The sequence below is a fragment of the Candidozyma auris genome, chromosome 6 (assembly GCF_003013715.1).
Source record: "Candidozyma auris chromosome 6, complete sequence".
NCBI classification, from domain to species: Eukaryota; Fungi; Ascomycota; class Pichiomycetes; order Serinales; family Metschnikowiaceae; genus Candidozyma; species Candidozyma auris.
The window spans coordinates 116,179-135,383 of record NC_072817.1 but is presented as its reverse complement, the minus strand read 5'-3'; the positions used below and the strand labels follow the sequence as shown (position 1 = coordinate 135,383).

At 46.0% G+C, this 19,205-nt stretch overlaps 10 protein-coding genes across 10 annotated transcripts; 6 read left to right on the top strand and 4 right to left on the bottom strand. All coding sequences in view use genetic code 12, as the record gives it.

Annotated features, from left to right (window-relative positions):
* On the bottom strand, positions 1–915 carry HAP31 (Hap31p; the record flags this gene model as incomplete). The annotated part of the gene is made up of 1 exon (XM_029037494.2): positions 1–915. The coding sequence occupies one exon, from the start codon at positions 913–915 to the stop codon at positions 1–3; it is 915 nt and encodes a 304-aa protein (XP_028888550.1).
* Positions 916–1,607: 692 nt separating this feature from the next.
* Positions 1,608–2,801, top strand: CJI96_0004745 (glycolipid translocation protein; the record flags this gene model as incomplete). Its single annotated transcript, XM_029037495.2, has 1 exon — positions 1,608–2,801. The coding sequence occupies one exon, from the start codon at positions 1,608–1,610 to the stop codon at positions 2,799–2,801; it is 1,194 nt and encodes a 397-aa protein (XP_028888551.2).
* A 645-nt stretch (positions 2,802–3,446) lies between these two features.
* CJI96_0004744 (uncharacterized protein) lies at positions 3,447–4,082 on the top strand (the record flags this gene model as incomplete). Its single annotated transcript, XM_029037496.2, has 1 exon — positions 3,447–4,082. The coding sequence occupies one exon, from the start codon at positions 3,447–3,449 to the stop codon at positions 4,080–4,082; it is 636 nt and encodes a 211-aa protein (XP_028888552.2).
* Positions 4,083–4,190: 108 nt separating this feature from the next.
* On the bottom strand, positions 4,191–4,532 carry SNP3 (Sm-like protein LSM2; the record flags this gene model as incomplete). The annotated part of the gene is made up of 2 exons (XM_029037497.1): positions 4,191–4,216; positions 4,268–4,532. The coding sequence occupies 2 exons, from the start codon at positions 4,530–4,532 to the stop codon at positions 4,191–4,193; spliced, it is 291 nt and encodes a 96-aa protein (XP_028888553.1).
* A 182-nt stretch (positions 4,533–4,714) lies between these two features.
* On the bottom strand, positions 4,715–6,295 carry CJI96_0004742 (uncharacterized protein; the record flags this gene model as incomplete). Its single annotated transcript, XM_029037498.2, has 1 exon — positions 4,715–6,295. One exon carries the CDS (start codon positions 6,293–6,295, stop codon positions 4,715–4,717), a length of 1,581 nt encoding a protein of 526 aa, XP_028888554.2.
* Positions 6,296–6,597: 302 nt separating this feature from the next.
* Positions 6,598–9,738, top strand: CJI96_0004741 (ribosome biosynthesis protein KRE33; the record flags this gene model as incomplete). Its single annotated transcript, XM_029037499.2, has 1 exon — positions 6,598–9,738. The coding sequence occupies one exon, from the start codon at positions 6,598–6,600 to the stop codon at positions 9,736–9,738; it is 3,141 nt and encodes a 1,046-aa protein (XP_028888555.2).
* A 43-nt stretch (positions 9,739–9,781) lies between these two features.
* On the bottom strand, positions 9,782–10,483 carry CJI96_0004740 (ribosylnicotinamide kinase; the record flags this gene model as incomplete). Its single annotated transcript, XM_029037500.2, has 1 exon — positions 9,782–10,483. The coding sequence occupies one exon, from the start codon at positions 10,481–10,483 to the stop codon at positions 9,782–9,784; it is 702 nt and encodes a 233-aa protein (XP_028888556.1).
* A 2,356-nt stretch (positions 10,484–12,839) lies between these two features.
* On the top strand, positions 12,840–14,285 carry CJI96_0004739 (uncharacterized protein; the record flags this gene model as incomplete). The annotated part of the gene is made up of 1 exon (XM_029037501.2): positions 12,840–14,285. The coding sequence occupies one exon, from the start codon at positions 12,840–12,842 to the stop codon at positions 14,283–14,285; it is 1,446 nt and encodes a 481-aa protein (XP_028888557.2).
* Positions 14,286–15,210: 925 nt separating this feature from the next.
* CJI96_0004738 (uncharacterized protein) lies at positions 15,211–16,914 on the top strand (the record flags this gene model as incomplete). Its single annotated transcript, XM_029037502.2, has 1 exon — positions 15,211–16,914. The coding sequence occupies one exon, from the start codon at positions 15,211–15,213 to the stop codon at positions 16,912–16,914; it is 1,704 nt and encodes a 567-aa protein (XP_028888558.2).
* Positions 16,915–17,669: 755 nt separating this feature from the next.
* QDR1 (multidrug transporter) lies at positions 17,670–19,202 on the top strand (the record flags this gene model as incomplete). Its single annotated transcript, XM_054702226.1, has 1 exon — positions 17,670–19,202. One exon carries the CDS (start codon positions 17,670–17,672, stop codon positions 19,200–19,202), a length of 1,533 nt encoding a protein of 510 aa, XP_054558201.1.
* Between the last annotated feature and the right edge of the window lie 3 nt (positions 19,203–19,205).

Below are 19,205 nucleotides of genomic sequence, written 5' to 3'. Positions count from 1 at the left end.
TTAATAGTAATCACGGTCAGCCATTGAAAGGTCCAAATCTTCATGTGCAGCCAACTTACTCAAATCATCGACATTCCCATTGTCAGATTGGCTGTGTGATTTTGAGTGCTCTCTGTTCGAGTTGGGCAAGTCGCCTTCTTCTTGACCATTGATGAAGCCACTATATCTTTCATCCTCAAGAGCTATGTTATGGTCCTCATCTATATTGTGATCCTGATCTAGATTCACCTCGACATTGAGATCATCCTTCAAGTTCATGTCGTTGTGATCTGGCCCGTTATGGGATCCATTTTCTTCAGCATTGTATTGTTGGAAATAATCTGGGGAATGTCCGTGTTTCTCTTGACCTTCATACCCTAGCGAGGATATATGGTTTTGGTGCTGCTCGTGAACTGTCTGATCAACATTTTGGCCGTCAGCCTCGTGGGAATTGGGACCGTTGTGGTCCGCAAACTCGTTGTGAGTCGGCGTATCTTCGGCCTTGACGTTGACTTCTTCTTGTAGCAGAGCTTCCCTTTTCTTCGCCAGTTTTTTAGAAACCTTGGTTTCTCCACGCTCTTGTTTTAGCGCCTGCTGCTCTCGATACTTGGCCAAATAAATTTTGAGCACCTCAGCATAGTTTTCAAATCCTAGATCATGCATTGAGTATAGTATATCTTCGCCGTTGATCGTTTTCCTCTTGTCCCTGAGACACTTGTCGCTGGCCTCACTTGTTATAAATGAAATAAATTCTGAAACACACTCTTGCATGCATTCTTTGGCGTCCTTGCTGACTTTCGCTGTGGCTGGTAACGTGTACTTCATGAGCCTGGCCACGTTGGCTATGGGGAGCCAACGGTCCTGTTCTCTTAGCTCGATATCCGGACTGTTAGACGCAGCATTGTCAGCCTCTTCTTTGGTGATACTAAAACTCATGAAAGGTCAATAGTCGTTTTATGTGGCCCGAAAAAATGTCAAATCTTGAGGGCTCAGCAGTAGTATAAGTTTGGGTGACTGTAGCTTATGTTTCTCGCCTGGGCCCGGTATGACGATTAGCTACGCTGTGACTGGCTTAATGTGACGTAGGAAGCGAGTCAACGATGTGGAGGTCTTTACTTCGGATACTTTGAGGTGCGCACGCCCGTTTCTTCCCCCAGACTGGTCTCACTATTATTACTCGATTTACTGCACAGTCTAAATAATAGAGGCACACTAGACTTGACAGCATCGTATATACTATGGCGGCTGCTGCGGGTCCTCTGGCCTGGGGAGCAACCTTTCTAATTCTCGGCCAGCTACTAACCAAACTCCTTACTTTTGTCTCCAATCAGTTGCTTGTGGGAAGCATCTCGCCTGAGGTGATGGGGGTAGTGGCTGTTTTCGAGTTCTACGTGTCTTTTGCCCTCTTTTTCTGTCGAGAATCTGAAAGATTGACCATTCAAAGAGCAACAGGTAGTTCTGAGGGAGTCATCCGGCAAAAAATTGTTAATTTTGCATACGTGCCCTTATCCATAAGCGTTCCGCTATGCATTGGTGGGTACTATATTGTCAAGGACACAAATGTGTTGAACACATCCTTTTTCGTACCTCTCCGATCGTGGGGAATACTTTTGCTTGTGATCCTGATAATGCTAGAATTGGCAGTGGAGCCGTTGTATGCATTGACCCAGTACGCTTTAGACTTTGAAGCGAGATCTACCATCGAGAGCATTGCAGTGTTTGCAAAGTGCTTCGTCACCTTTGCTTGTGTGACATGGAGTAAAAGCTATATCTCTGATAACCAAAGAGGTTGGGCTGTTTTGTCTTTTCTTTTGGGCCAGTTGGCATATGCTTTGGTCACAGTGGTAGGGTATATGCGTCGTTTCAACTTCCGTGTGTCCAGACCTGCAAAGGTGACCGAGAATAAGAAAGTCTTTCTTTTTGATCCGAGTCTTACCAAACTATACTTCACTTTATTTTTCCAAATGCTCTTTAAACTTGTATTGACAGAGGGAGACAAAATCATGATGGGGTACCTTTTTGATGTCTCGCAACAAGGAACATACGCTGTGATCAGCAATTACGGGTCTATGATAGCTCGCATAGTGTTCTTACCTGTGGAGGAAATGCTTAGAAATCTGTTTACAAAAGTGTTTGCTGCTGAAACACCCTCGGCTAAAACAGCTTTCACTACCATGGAGAATCTCCTAGCGTTTTACATGTATTTTAGCATCCTTTTACTTTTGGGCGGCACCTTCAATGGGGAATTTCTTCTTCGGATCTTACTTGGACGAAGTGCGGCATGGAGGAGCTCAGAGTTGTTTGCCTTGTTCCCGCAATACATTTTGTACCTCCCATTTATGGCGTTCAACGGTATCCTTGAGGCTTTCCAGACCAGCATATTGAGCGACAGGCAAATCAAGGTTTACTCATTATTCATGCTATTCCTGACGTTCATCTCCTTTCTTGTGCTGATTGTTCTGGTCAAACAATGGGGATGGGGTCTTACTGGCTTGATTGTCGCCAATATAACTTCCATGACACTTAGGATCATTTACTGTTCCTTCACCTACGTTCGTTTTGCTCGGAAGCATAGCGTCAAGACTTCCCTCGCCACTCTTTTCCGCAGAACGGCATCGCCTATAGGCTATTCTGTCTTTGCTTACGTTCTTCAATCCCAGCTTCTCGGCTCTCACACCACTTCCTTTCAAGAATTTTTCATCAGTGCATGCATTTGTTTCACTTGCCTTCTAGTGTTTTTGATGAATGAAAGACGTACGATAGAGGACACTTTTGTCAACAAGTTGAGAAGAAACCGGGGCATGAAGGTCAAGGACGAATAACATCATCAAGTAGATTGTATACTAGAACGAATAGAAGACAGTAATATTTAAAAAAGAAATCAAATTGGAGTCTCCACACCAGATACTTAACAACCTGAACCAATGCCAAAGAATGTGCCATCCGCTTCGCCTCCGCCACGGGTAGCCTACTGTGCTGAATTATCTTCCCTCCAGTGATAGTGCTACTCATTACTGAGGATAGGAATATTGATTACTCGAATAACCACATCCTCGACCGCGGGGATCGAACCGGACACTTTCAATGTAGTCCAAATTGCGAAGTACACAAGCAGTGCGATTCTGCCAAACGCCATCACAGCACGAAAAATGATAAAGTTTAAATACAGTACAGGTAAATTTAACCCTTAGTTCAAACGCTTCTCAACGAAAAAATCACTTTCTTTATTCAAATTTAGTGCAAGAGTTGAAGTACGCCCTGCAGATCACAGGGAAGCAATATGGAGCTCCTAGTCGCAGTTTTAAATGTTTTACCAATCCACATCGTTGGAAGGCAAGCAAAAGTCAAAATCACTCATGCGCTGTGACTATTTCAGCTTAAAAAGTATGTTTGGAAGGCTCAATAATTGAATTGAGACCCTTATAGAGTATCAGATGCCATTTTTCAGTTGTATGGGGCAGGTGTGCATGGAGAAGCCCTTCATCAGCTTCCCTGATGAACCAGATTCAAGCCTTCAAGAAGTGCTAGATCAAGTCCATATGCTGGTATTTGAGGTGCTGAAAACCGTCGGGGAGCTCGCAGCAGCTATCACACAAAAGTCAAAGGAACTAGATAGGTTGAAGAAAGAGTATGAGGTCAAACTACGAGTACTAGATGCGTACATCAATAAAGTTGTTCCTCTCGAGATGTTCTTGCTGAAAGGGGAAGAAAGCGATAAGGAAGTTACAGATGTTATTGACCAGGAACTACGATGCTCGAATTGCCTGAATATCATTTACAGCTTGCAAGAAGGGTGTGACTATATTTTGGTGCCTCGTGCTGTTGCACAACAGAAAGCAGCGCAAGTGGATGACCTCTCTGCTGCGATACTGGCGTTAAGTGCAAGTGATAACAACGTAACTGACTCGCATACCGACCCAGCACTACTGGATAACATAGCGAAAGCACCAACGGCCTCTTCACGACAATCCAAGAAGCAGCACGGCAAGCAGAAACGGACGTGCTCGTACTGTAACCGGTCAGGTCATACCAGAGCTCGGTGCTTCGAAAGGTTGAGTAAAGAGCCAGGCCAAGCACTGGGCCAACAGTCAAGTCACAAGTGAAATATAGCTAAACCTTAGCTGAGCGGTTCCCATTTTTATGTATATTTAGATAGTACAGAAATTAATGTACACGTGAAGTGGTTCATTCATCCACCACACATTATTCTTTTATTTGCCAGCCTGAGCCATGGCCTCTATTTTGTTAGTAAAGATGTCTCCTTAACGTTCAAGAGATTTCGACATACCTCTTCTAGACGCATCTTGTAGCAACGTGCAATCGACAGCGCTAGCACTCATATGGACGTAACGCACCGTGGAACCTCTCACAAACAAGTTCTTCACGGCTTTCAAGTGGGGGTACTTGTTCTCGTTCACAGTCGAGACATTGTCTAACTTCAAGTTCAAGTACTGGTCGACAGAACGCAAGGTACCCTTGATCTCGATGTCGTTTTTCAACTCCAAGATAATCTCCTGGTCCACCAAAGTCTTGAAGAAACTAAAAAAGAGCATGCTAGGAGCCTGTGGTCAGAGTGAGCCTGATGTGAGCTTGAAGTTGTAAGCTGTTTAACGCTGTACCAATTCGGTAGTGGAACGACCCACCAACACCATCAGCAAGTAGGAAGGCAGAAACAAAGCGCAAAATTATGATTGAGCTTCCATGCCGTAATAATCAGATAACTCTCCAATTTTTATCACCAAAGTGACTCTTCGACGGCAGTGGTGCTAAACTGGGTGAGCGTGGTCAGTGCGTGGTCGCAAGATGTGGGGGGCAGATGAATTACCTGTGATTTGATACGGGAAAGCAGGTTGCGGAATCTCAAGAGACTTGAATCAGAATTCTCATCGAAAAAAGTCGTGGTTGGCAGGCATATGTCGGGATCTCTTTTGATTTGTTCCAGGAACTCTTCCATTTCTCGTGTGACTCTCATTTTGCAGCCATGCTTACAGTGCACTATGGGCTGCCCCAAAGTCTGTGGAGGCAGCCTGTAAAAGCTGCTTCGCTCAATCCTAGGAATGCTGGTCGTCTCTGTAGCAAAGCACACTCCAGTCAATGGCACAGGCAAGTCGAGCTCACAGCTGTGAGCAGGGTCTAACTTGATCATTTGGCTACTCACTTGCTTGTACTCCTTCAAAGCATTGACCAACTTAACCTGTCTATCGTGGACCATGGGATCAGAGTGTATTGAAGCTGGAGGGCTTACTCCTCTAGAGACATCTTCAAACGTATCAACAGGTGTAGTTGGCATGCTTGTCATGGGGCTTCCAGGTATATCTAGTGAGACCTTCGCTGGATCGTGTGGGACCAAGTGGTGCAAAGAATTGTCAATGTGTAACTTCCAGGGCGTGATCTTAAAAGATACCATGTATTCCTTCTTTTTCGGTGTCAGACTCTCATAAGGTGACGATATCATGTCTTTAATCGTGATACGAATTGGCAGATTATCCAAGTTCGTATTTTTGTTGGGAGGTCTTAATGGGAGCTTGCGACCCATATAAGATGGTCTCTCAGACTTTTCAGACCTTTTTTTGCAAGAAGAGCTCACCAAGTTCTCCTTATCAAATGAGCTGTCTGCAAGGCTCTTGTGGATATACAGCATAGGCGAACGTCCCCTTATTGTAAGAGTAGGTGTCTCTGCAGCCGCTACTAGAATTGACTCTCCATTTTCAATCACACACATGAGTCTCACCACAAGCTTCAACGCTCTGTTAACCCCGCTCAACTGGCTTGAGCTCTTTGAAAATTGCATCCGTTCATACCTAGCCACTCGAGCAATAGACTCAGCAGCTGGATAGTTGCCTAAAATGCCTTTGCCGACCGATTGCCTCTTGAGGTCTGTCAAAAAAAATTTCTTGTGGCATTCGTGGAGACGGCTCATGTTTCTGATGTTAGAGATCAGCTTCATGAAATCGTGCAGTGGGAGAATCCCAAGCACTGCGTTGTACACCGGTGGATCAAATTGAGGACCTTTGTCACGTTTGGAGGTGTGTTGAACAAGTGTGTTTGTTAATTCTCCAGTGTCAGGACACACATCATATATCCCGATCTTGAAATACGACACTGTATGCTTGACGCCCAGCTTATCTATGCAATAAAAGCAATTATCGCTGCACGCTTCGAGAGACTCGTTTTGGAAGTAAAAGGCTGCCACTAAAGAAAAGTAGTTTCTCCTATATGCTATCCACTCTTCATTCTCTTTTTCGAAACCTCGATCGCTTCTGGCCATGATGATGGGCTCGACCTTCCTTCCCGAGTCTGTTACCAAGGAACACATGGAGACAGTGGGCATAAACGGGGGCCCGATTCGAAATTGCGTACCAGCGCGTGGAGCCAGTCTTTTTTTTACTTGCTCGAGGGTTGAGACATCCTCGGAAATCATATTTGGCGTCATGAAAAATGGGTAGGTGAACAGATGGGAACCCAAATATTGGCTGCAAAATGGTTCCTGGTCGCACACATCTACAGCCATCATCGACTAAGTATTTTATGAGTCTCGCACGATACCCTTGCAATGCACATCGCATTACACCTGCTGCAAAAAAGGTTGTAGTATCAAGAATCTGAGCTCTCTAAATTATGGGTAAGAAGGCTATTGACTCCCGTATTCCGGCACTCATTCGGAATGGTGTCCAAGAGAAACAGAGAAGCTTCTTGATTATCGTTGGTGACAAGGCTAGGAACCAACTCCCAAACTTGCACTACTTGATGATGAGTGCAGACCTAAAGATGAACAAGTCAGTGTTGTGGGCGTACAAGAAACAGCTTTTGGGATTCACGTCACATAGAAAAAAGAGAGAGAACAAGATCAAGAAGGAGATCAAGCGCGGGATCCGTGATGTGAATGACCAGGACCCTTTCGAAGCGTTTATTTCAAACCAGAACATCAGGTATGTCTACTATAAAGAAACGGAGAAGATTTTAGGTAACACATACGGTATGTGTATTTTGCAAGACTTCGAAGGAATTACGCCAAATTTGTTGGCACGTACAGTTGAGACGGTTGAAGGAGGTGGACTTGTGGTGATGCTCTTAAAGTCCATGACTTCTCTTAAGCAGCTTTACACGATGACCATGGACATTCACTCTAGATACAGAACAGAGGCACACGATGATGTGGTCGCCCGTTTCAATGAGAGATTTCTCTTGTCTTTGGGTTCTTGTGAGACTTGTTTGGTAGTAGACGACGAGTTGAACGTATTGCCCATCTCCGGTGGTAAGCACGTCAAGCCTCTTCCCCCTGCTGACGAAGATGAACTTACACCACAGCAACAAGAACTCAAAACGCTTAAGGATTCATTAGCAGATGTCCAACCTGCTGGCTCCCTTGTTGCCCTTGCTAAGACAGTCAATCAGGCTCAGGCGGTTTTGACATTTATTGACGTGATTTCTGAGAAGTCTTTAAGAAACACTGTCACATTAACGGCTGGAAGAGGTCGTGGTAAATCCGCTGCCCTTGGTATTGCCATTGCTGCTGCTGTATCTCACGGCTATTCCAACATCTTTGTCACCTCGCCTTCTCCTGAGAACTTGAAGACGCTCTTTGAGTTTATTTTTAAGGGTTTTGATGCTTTGGGCTTCACCGAACACATGGACTATGATATTATTCAGCTGACAAACCCATCCTTTAACAAGGCCATTGTTAGAGTTGATATCAAGAGAGACCATCGTCAGACTATCCAGTATATATCGCCTAATGATCACCATGTTTTGGGTCAAGCCGAATTGGTCATCATTGATGAGGCCGCTGCTATTCCATTGCCTGTCGTCAAACGCCTCATGGGCCCATATCTTGTGTTCATGGCATCCACCATCAACGGTTACGAAGGTACCGGCCGTTCTTTGTCGCTCAAATTAATCCAGCAGTTGAGAGACCAGTCTCGTTCCAACTCGTCCAATAATGAGACCACAATCGTCTCTCGTGACAAGAAGGGAATTGACGTTGACACTGCTTCTATGGCTAGAACTCTCCGTGAAGTCGTGTTGGAAGAACCTATTCGTTATGCACCTGGCGACCCTGTGGAGAAGTGGCTCAACAAACTTTTATGTTTGGATGCTACACTCACGAAGAATGCACGTTTCGCTACCAAAGGAACACCCCATCCATCCGAGTGTCAGTTATTCTACGTTAACAGAGATACCTTGTTTTCATACCACCCAGTCTCGGAAGCATTCTTGCAAAAGATGATGGCATTGTATGTTGCATCCCACTACAAGAACTCCCCGAATGATTTACAACTTATGAGTGATGCCCCAGCTCATCAATTGTACGTTCTTCTTCCCCCAATCGATCCAAATGACAACAGAATCCCAGATCCCTTGTGTGTTGTACAGTTGGCACTCGAAGGTGAAATTTCAAAGGAATCTGTAAGAAGGTCTTTGTCGCGTGGTCAGCGTGCTGGTGGTGACTTAATCCCCTGGCTTGTGTCACAACAATTTCAAGATGAGGAGTTTGCATCCTTGAGTGGTGCCAGAGTTGTTCGTATCGCCACTAATCCGGACTATGCTGGTATGGGTTACGGTTCTAAAGCTTTGGAGTTGTTGCAAGATTACTTCGAAGGTAAGTTCACTGATATCAGCGAGTCAAACGTCCTTGACGATCACACACTCCAAAGGGTCACCGATGACGAGTTGAAGGGTGCTTCTCTTAAGGATGAGATTCGTCTCCGTGACGCTAAGGCTCTTCCGCCGCTTTTACTCAAGTTGTCAGAAAAACCCCCTTATGCGCTAGATTACCTCGGTGTGTCGTACGGTATGACTCCTCAATTGCATAAATTTTGGAAACGTTCTGGCTTTGTTCCTGTTTACTTACGTCAAACCGCCAATGAGTTGACTGGTGAGCACACTAGTGTTATGTTGAAGGTCTTGAGAAATAAGAACGACGCTTGGCTTCACGAATTTGCCAAAGATTTCCACAAGAGACTTTTGCACTTGCTTTCTTACGAGTTCAGGAAGTTCACTGCCGTTCAGGCACTTAGCCTAATAGAATCAGCCGAACTGGGAGAAAGCGCTAACTTCAAACCCAAACCATTCACTAGAGACGAGCTCGATGCTATTCTTTCTCCATTTGATTTAAAGAGATTGGACTCTTACGCTAACAACATGTTGGATTACCATGTAATTCTCGACATGCTTCCATTGCTTGCATCCCTTTACTTCACTAAGCGCACTGATAGCAAGGTAAGCTTGTCGTCTGTTCAGGCAGCCATCTTGCTAGCAATTGGGTTACAGCACAAGAACATGGATGACGTTTCGAAGGAGTTGAACTTGCCTGTATCCCAATCCATGGCCATGTTCTCTAAGATTGTGCGTAAATTCTCCACATACTTCCGTGAATTGTTGAGCAGGGATATCGAAAAGAGCATGCCTGCTCTTGAAGATGACGAGATGCGTGAAATGAATGGAGAAGAGCCAATAAATGCTTACGATGCCGAAGCAGCGGAGGAGGCGCTTAACGCCGATTTGAATGAGGCTGGTGAAGAAGCGGTGTCTGAGTTAAGGACGAAACAAAGAGAGCTTATCAATGCACTTGACTTGAAGAAGTATGCTATCAGCGATGATGTGAAGGAATGGGATGATCAGGCTGCTGAGAGGGCCGCAAAAGGTGATGGTGTTTTGAGCGTCAAGAGCAATAGACAGAAGAGAAAAGGCGAAAGCTCCGAGAAGATTCTCGAGAGCGAAATGAAGAGCAAGTCTAAGAAGAGTAAGAAAAGAAAGTAAGTAAGAGAACATAGGAAAGAACATGTATATCTAATTGCATTATTCAAAGTTCCGCAATTTTCTTTAGAGCCCACTCTGTCATTTCAACCACATTATGAATCCCCGTGTTATTGAAGTTTCGAATGCCTTGTTTCTCTGCCTCCTCAGTGAGCTTGCCCTCTACGTCACCATTCTTGAACAAATGCTCGTGTGTACGCTTAAACTCTGGCCAAACAATGTCGTCAAAGTAGTTTGGAGGATCCTTCCAGAACCCTTCAGCGGTGTGGTACCCAGGCCTAGATTCTCTGCGTTCCTTTAATACCTCATAAGGTCCATGGAAAAGCAACTTCTTGTCGAAAAGATCCAGAATTCCTTTGTCGTGAAAGAGCATGAAACCTTCAACCAAGACAATTTTTTTTCCCCTGTAACGCCTGTAGATTTCCTCCGCCCAATCATCGAATTCATCAATTTCTTCACGCCCCAACTTCAATTCCGTGTCCATTTCCAAGCTTTTCACGGGCAAGTCAGCCGCATCGTTCAGCCTGAGCTCCTCAATATACTTCTTGAACTTCTCCCAGTCAATAGCCTCGGGACAATCCCAATTTGCCACGTCTTTAGTAGGGTGCTGTGGAATCTTGCTATCGGGAAGATAGAAGTCATCCAAGTGTACGAGTGGGGCCTCCGAGATGACCTGTCGAAGCGCTCTTGCTACCGTCGTCTTTCCTGAAGACGAGGGGCCACCAATGGCTACAATCAAAAGAGTCATATAAAAAGCAGTAGTTGTGATGGTGAAGTGCGAAGTTGTAGGTGCCACATGCCAATCAACTGGAACATCAAGTTGGCAAGATGTGATATTCGAGCTTTTCCAGACTTTTACAAGATCAAAAAAGCCTTGAAGTACAGGAAAAAAATATTCTTGGACCGAGTTCAATAAATTTGGTGGTAATTCACTGACAGGCTTCTAGCCCTCACATTTCGCAGCCACCAGCAAGGCTGATCAAGAATATCAATATGCAACGTAAAGGTGTACGGGAAAATCTTGACCGACAATCATGGAGATCATGAAAAGGGGAGACGTATTCTGTTGATATTTGTTGAAACTCAAGTGAAAAATTCGACACTTCAGAAGCAATCAAAAACTGGATCTCTATGAGATTGCACTTCCGGTAAGTAGAGATTCAACCAGGCACACCTTTAGGTTTTATTTTGGAAAAATAGAAGAATGCAAGCTCTAGAAAATGAAGATCAGTGCATGCGGAGTTGCAGCTAGAATCAGCATGGTTTAATTTTTTCAACACAGGTCTAAAGTTACGTGGTATTGCCAATCCCATTCAGCCGTGAACAAGGGATTCTTGGAATTGCCTTTTTCATACTAGCTAGAATGTGCCTGAACAAGAGATCAGAGTCAGCTCATGCTTGTTTACGCAACTACATTATGGTCCAAGTGTTGACCGGCTTCGGTAATGGAGCAATCAAAATAACACTTCACCTTCCCAAGCTACACTTGTTTGTCATCTGCATGAGAACATTTTCCTAGATCGAGATCCATTGCGTTGCAGAGCCGCCCCAACGGATGTCGTATGGGAAAGAATGCCAGAGGGGAATCATAAAGAATGGGAGCGGGCTTAGGCATCCCTAGAGTGAAAATTCAACAGTGTAGTAATGTTTTGCAAGTAAGCCTCTTTAACAAACAACAAAGTGCCATTGATCTCCAAGCAGGCAACTCTTAGAGTGGTAAGAAATGAAGGATGTATACCCCTTCTCTGTTGCATAGCAAATTGATGGAAACTCCACTTCTTTCCAAAGGAATGACCGTTGAGCTGGACCACACAGTCAATTGCTCAGCAAACCCCCTTCAGGGGTAGTCACGTAAGCTTTATACTTCAAGAACAGGTGCGGAGCGAAAAGATAGAACAAAAAGTAGCATGTAAGGCAGGCAACAAACTTCGGAGCACTTTGACCGAACAATGCCCAAATGTGGGTATACGAAAGGTTGACAGGGGGGGATGATCCAGTTTCAGAAATTGCAACCGAAGGGCGACACGGTTGTTGACCATACTCTCTCCCAAAAGTAGCTATAACCACGGAATGTGGACTCACACCAACGTGGCTTCACCTGATCGGACAAGGATTGTGTCCTTGACTACGACACTGCTGCAAAACGACTAAGTGATAGGCATCGCTTACGCAGAGACGTGCCATGTGAAAAGTGAGGTTCTGTCACTGGGAAGTGGCACAAAAGAAAGCGGCAACGGCCCCTGGACGGGAGAGCTGGAAGATACGCACGCCTTAAGCAGGGACCCAACATGACCGTTCTCGAAAAAAAGGAGACTTTCTTGAGAAGCAAGCAAGACAGCCTCCCTTGGAAGGAGGAAGAATAAGTAGAATAGTTGCAAAAAGCGCGAGCCTTGCCTGATGTGGAAATGTGATTGCCCCAAATTTGCCGTATGGGGAAATTTATCCTGGACGCGTCCTGCACACAACTGCAGCACCCATGCATAGCTAACAACAAAGTTGCAGCCGTTTTCCCTAGCAGTACTAGGACTGGGAGAATTTTGCCCTGCTACTTGTGGGCAGAAAACGGCCGTCTTTGAAGCAATTATCATGAGTGAGGCGCTAATGCACGTCTGGCACACTAGCCAGGAACTTATGTGCTGTCTGTAGTTGCTAGGTGGCCAGGGCACAACCATCACCACAAACGGTAAAAGTAGACTTCGATTGTACTACCCGATCTGGTAACTGCCCATGCGTTAACAGCCAGGCCATACATTTTTTGCATCCATTTTCACCCGATTACCGTTTCACGTACTCGTGGTGATTCCCTAATTTGTACGACACCGAATGGAATGCACCTTTGCAAAACATTGGCCTCTCACGCCATCACCTAGAGCCTTTTTTTTTTTTTTTATACCTCTTATCACCACTTTCTTCTCATCTCAAGCATTTGCCTGTTCTTTTTTTATTTGGCCTCCGCTTTTCATCCCTCGTTACTTGCATCCTCAGTGGCATGGACTGAGAGTCTCTCCCCTTTATTGCATCAGTGACTCCTATAGACCCTCCGGAAAATAACAAGACCCGCCAAAGTGCTTTCCCTAGTCAAACTTATGAATACGCCACTGGGAATGGCCACCACTGTCAGCCAGAGCCAAGATCCCAGGTCGCCTGAAGACCACCGTTCCCACAGCCCCCAGAGCAAGAAAGAGCTGTCCCCCACGAGCTTCCTACCCAGCCTTAAGAGCTTTGACATTGAAACGGCCAAGTACAACAAGAATTACAACCACCAGCAGGCTCACCCGACAGATACCAGCCCGCTGATCGACCGCCTCGTGCTCAAGGGCGACGACAAGATGAGAGCGTCGGCGCCTCATACTACTGCCCATTCGAGACTGAGTCTGCTATCACTGGCGCCTGGAGAGTCCAATGTAGGGGGGAATCCGCTTAAGCTGCCCTTGGAGCCTCCGCACTTGGATCTTTTGCGGGCCCTTCTGCTTCCTCTGGACAAGCCGTGGCCATACTCTGAGGACACGCTCAATGAGCTAATCCGGCTCCGCATAGAGCAGGAAAAAACTAAGCACGCCCAGATCAAGCATGAATTGGGTCAGGTTGTGTTGGAGCTTCTTCGTGAAGCCGAGCGGCACGGATTTTCTGGCGACTTGATCCGTCGCTTGTTTCTCTCCAACGACTACGCCGACCCTCAAGCCTACGTCCATTACCTCCAGAGCCATATCCCTGGAGCCCAAGAAGCTGCGGGTCCTGCGGGTCCTGCGGGTCCTGCGGGTCCTGCGGGTCCTGGGGTGCCCGCGGCGCCCGCGGCTGCGAAAAGAAAGAACTCTGAGGTACACACCCCTGGCACCTTGCCAGACACTGGCCTGAAGCCACAGAGCAGACAACTGCCTGAATTGCAAAAAGCCGCCTCGGTTGGGCTGACCGTCTCGGGGCCTCCGTCGGGGCCATCTCCCGCAGCAGCGCAAGCTAAGCTGCCTCGAGTGCCCATGGTCCCTCAGCAGTTCTACCCAGTGTACTACGCACCGTATCCAGAGGCAGGGCAGAGTTCGCAAGGCGGTGGTGTTTCTGCCCAGCAGCAGCAAAACACCCAAGGCTCAAGACCCAGAGGCACCCATTCGAAGTCGGCGTCGCAGCTGGAAGAATCAGAAAATTTGGGCCTGCCGTACTCCCACAAATACCCTACTGTAGTGTTCCAGTCGCTGCCGCTCCAGTACCCTCACACTTCAGGACAGAGAGGTGGGCCACTGCAGCCTCAGCTGTCGCAGCAGCAGCAACAGCAGCATCAACAACAACAACAACAACATCAGCAGCAGCCTCCTCACCACCAGCCCCCGCCTTACTACTACGTCAACTCGCCCCTGGGGGTCCCAGGCCCCTTGATGCCTCTGCAGTTCCTCATCCCACCGCCAGTGGGGACGGTGTTTCCGTGGGGCCAAGCACAGGCTCCAGTGCCTGAGCGGGAAGACAAGCCGTTGAAACGGCACAAGACAGGCAAGAATGGCATCAACTTTATGATTACTACGCCCAAGAACCCGCCGGCGAAGAAGTACAACAAGCTGTAGAGAGCAGTGCTCTCGCAATATGCTCCTCGGGCTTGCAACTTCTGTACTTGCCGGCAACGTATAGAATTCCCCTTCGTTAATGCACTTCACTTCTTCCTAGTATATACCCATGGTAATATTATACATTGATACTTTTGGCCGTGTGAGTTGTAGTTTAGTGGTTGTCGGGTTTGGTTTTTCGCAGCCATTGACCTGTCTGGGAACACAGTGGTGATCTTCCTTTTCCCTCCGTTTAGGTGACTGTGGTATTGCTATAAGATGTTTAGTTGAATTAAGCGAATGTAAGAGAAAGTAATTGAAAGGCCAGCGCTTCGATCAACTCCCTAGCTCATTTAATCACAACTGGATTTCTTTGGACAACCAAGTTCACTGGTTCTTCATTGAGAGTGAGAATTAGCCATGGATTTGACCTGTAGGATGGTAGTAAGCCGGCACCAAGTACACCTGTTACGTACTTGATCATGGGATCAATACAAACTATACCTGAATCGTTATATCCTAGTGATGTACCAATAATCTGCTATAATTCGAGTTTGTGAAGGATCGCATTAGTCTCGACATCCCTTGCGGCTACCTACTCCCAAGCTTGTGAATCTGAAAAATTCTCTAATAATACTCAATCTGTGAAAAAGTGAAGGCTTGTCGCTTCAGCGGTATCCGTTCACGATTGGATCTTATGACTAAATTATCTCAGTATCGTGCGCTCAAAGAAGAGTCCGCTAAGATACCCTTATCAAGAAGCCTTATCTCTTATCGCGAAGATCTGACAATTGCCCTATAAAGCGCCTCTACACTACCAGATCCGCTACATGGCTTAAATAACATGTACTGTGGATGTAGTGCTCGAATAATGTATTAATTGGCGGCATCTTGATATGATCCATATTAGGATACACAAGGTGGCCGGCATTCTTTTTCATAAAACATGCTTCATCCAGTTCTCTCGGGTGAAGAGATCCTCGAGGCAGTCACTTCTGATAAAAGATACTTCAACAACACCCACAATGTCGAGCTGCCCATGCCCGATGCTTTGCATGCTACATCTGACAATGATCTTCTTGCTCAGATCGGGTACAAGCCCGAGCTCAAGCGTCGTTTCAGCATGATCCAAGTGTTTGGCGTATCATTCTCCATCATGAGTCTTCTACCCTCGGTTGCCTCCATCTTAAGTCATGCTCTTTTGGCTGGTCCCGCTGGAGCGGTTTGGGGTTGGCTCATCTCGTCGGTTTTGATTCTCACTATTGGTCTTGCAATGAGTGAAAATGCATCCTTTCAGCCAACTTCTGGCGGTCTTTACTACTGGACAAATTTTTATGCTCCTCCAAAATTGAAGACAGTGTTGTCATACGTTGTCGGAAACACAAACTCCATCGCATTGGTTGGAGCGCTCTGTTCGGTAGACTACGGTTTCGCTCAGGAACTCTTGTCGGTGGTGGTGATAGCAAAGGATGGGGACTTTGAGATCACCCCAGCAAAGACTTATGGTGTGTTTGCTGCTTGTGTTCTCGCCCATATTGCCCTCACATGTATCTCGTCGAAGCATTGTGCATCTTTGCAAACTACATCAGTCGTAATGAATATTGTGTTGATCGTGTTGTTTATTGTTGCTCTACCTATCGGTGCTTCTCGTGGGGAATTTAAGAAAGCAAGTTGGGTATTTGGTCATTTCGACAATCTCACTGACTTTCCTATGGGGTGGAATCAATTGTCGCAGGCATGGTTACCAGCGATCTGGACGATTGGAGCATTTGACTCATGTGTGCACATGTCAGAAGAATGCAGCAACGCTACAAAGACAGTTACCTTTGGTATCATTACGTCAATTTCCGCTTGTGGCATTTTTGGCTTCATATTGATGATTGTTACCTGCTTTTGCATCCAGAGCGACGATATCGAGAATCAAATTTTGGGAACGAAATTTGGTCAGCCCATGGCTCAGATCATTTACGACGCATTCGAGACTGTCCCTGGTCAAGGTAAAAAAGTTGCAATGGCCATGATGATCCTTATTGCCATTGAACAATTTCTTATGGGAGCTTCTATCTTGACGGCCATTTCTAGGCAGATCTTTGCATTTGCAAGAGACAACGGCCTTCCTATGTCGTGGTGGATCAAGAAGGTCAACAAGAAGTTGTCTGTGCCTATCCACGCAGTGATTACCGGCGGCCTTGCCTCAATCGTAGTTGGGCTTTTATGTCTTATAGGTGACGCTGCTGCATCTGCTCTCTTCACATTGTACGTTGCTGGAAACTACTTTGCATGGGGTATGCCCACATTCTTACGTTTGCTCTGGATGAAGGAAAAATTCAGACCTGGTCCTTTCTTTTTGGGTGAGTTTTGGAGCAGAGTCAACGGTTGGGTTTCAACATGCTTCATAGCCTTCACTATAGTCATGGTGATGTTCCCTACAAACAAGAATCCCGATAAGGATACTATGAATTATACCTGTGTTATAACACCTGGAGTGTGGATCTTGTCACTTGGCTATTACATGATCTATGCTAAAAAGGTGTATCACGGTCCAGCCAAAACGGCGGTGGTTCCTGGACAGGGAGCTAGTAGTGATGAAAGTGACGATATCGAAAAAATACAGCATGAGGTATTGGGCAAGAACTCACAGGAGGTTTGATCGCCTTTACAAAAGAATCAAAAGAAAAAGGAATGAAATCGAAGAATTAGACACTAGCAGTCACAGACTGTGCAAGAACAGCGTCCTTTCCGTATATGTTTGGTGTGCTTTGTGATCGAAGCCTGTGATCACAAGGCTTCGTGATTATCTATAATATAAATAATTGTGAGATGTGGCATATGATACAAACACCTTGAGTTGATATAGCGGCATCGAGCCGTATAGACATAATGAGATTCCAAATAAATAAATATTCAAATATTCATCTTTCTACCTTACTCTGCCACACAAGCGAAATAACGCTTCATTTGCGAGAATAACCCACCACGAAGCTAATTTACACTCAACCACTCGAAAATTGAGTCTTTATAAACAAAATCTATATCTCATGACTCTTGCTTTTTTTCACCTTATCACTTGGTGCTCCCTCCCCACAGCGACCTGTGGCTTTTGCGCGGCTGCTAGAACTCTTTCATATCGCATCCTTCGACAAGCTGTCAAAAATTACACCGAAATTACTACCGAGCTGATCACGAACGATTCTGCGATAGAGGTTCTCAAATTGAGTCTTGTTGAAAAAAATAGAAAATCTTTCGTATCGTTGTGTACTGTCTACCTTTCTCGGTGATATCCTTCGGTGATACGTTCGGCTATTCGGCACATTAGTCCGAGGCGATGATGTATATGGTACTCAGTGGTATATAATCTGTGACATTGGCAGTATTTGAATCAACACAACGATAAATTCCCACAGCATGGTCCTTAACAGGTCAGTCTCGGGGCAAAAGCCGCCTGACGATCCTGTCTCGGAACAGCGCCGAAGTGAGGAAGATGTTTCTTTGGAAACAGGTGCAAGCGTGGAGGCCACAACCAACACGAAGGTCGCAGAACCCCCGTACACTATCTTCGACCTGTGGAGACGCTACCTTTTGATGTCATTGCTTTCTCTCATAGGTATCTGGAGCGCCATCTCCAACTCGATTTACTTCCCAGCCATACCAACCCTTGAGCGGGAGTTTGACGTCTCTTCAGAGGCTATCAACCTCACTATGGTGGCCTACCTTGTTCTTCAAGGGTTGGCGCCCACGCTAGTGTCGAACTTTGCAGATACCTATGGACGGAGACCCATGGTGTTGATAGCGTTTTGCGTGTACATTGGTGCTAACATCGGTCTAGCGGTTTGCAATACCTACTGGTTACTTGTGTTCCTACGATGCGTGCAAGCGGGGGGTATAGCTCAAGTGATTGCTATAAATTCAGGCATTGCCGGCGATGTTTGCGCTCCTGCCAACCGTGGGGCCTTTGTTGGTGTTGTGTCTGGGATGCTCCTTGTGGGCCAGGCGTTTGGCTCTCTTATAGGGTCGGCCTTGATAGCTCGCTGGAACTGGCGAGCTGTTTTCGTGTTTCTAGCTATCGGTGCTGGAGTCACCCTTTTATTTATTTTCGTGTTTCTTACTGAAACATGCCGAAGCATAGCTGGCAATGGGTCGGTCAGACCAAAGAACCCCATTCATATTGCGCCTGCTCTATATTTCCCCGGTTACAAAGAGCACATGAATAATAATCGTTGTACGATTCGACCCCGTGTTAAACTAGATTTCTTGGCTCCCTGGAGAATTTTGATCAGGGCTAAAGTGATGGCAGTTCTTCTACCTGGCGGTCTCCAGTTCACAGCTTGGACAATGTCCTTAACATCCTTGTCCACAGCTCTAGAAAACGATCCATGGAACTACTCTGTGTTTCATGTTGGTCTAATGTACTTGCCCCAGGGCATATGCTGCCTTGTAGCGTCTTTACTTGCTGGAAGGATGCTCAACTATTACTATGGCTGGCGTCGTGGAAAATTCGATAAAAAGTATGAAGACTGCGAGAAGGAACAAAGGCCGCCTTTCAACAAAATCAGGGTTCGTCTTGATTTGGCAATCATACCCACCATTTGTACCCTTTTGGGTCTTCTTCTCTTTGGCTGGACACTAGACAAGGAAACCAGCGTTGTTGGCGTGGTAATAGGTACATGCTTCACGTCCTTTGGAACTTCGTCATTTATTGCCATTGTAACTACAATGCTTGTTGACCTATACCCTTCCCGGGGGCTGGCATCCACCAGCTGTGTCAATTTCGTTCGGTGTATCCTAGCGGCTGCATTCATTGCAGCCTTGGATCGCATGGTGAAGTCGATGGGTATAGGCTGGGTATACACATTTATGGCAGCTCTTTGTCTAGTTGCCAATCTCTTATTAATTTATGTTGTTGTGCAACATCTGAAGCATTTGAAAAGAAATTTATAGAGG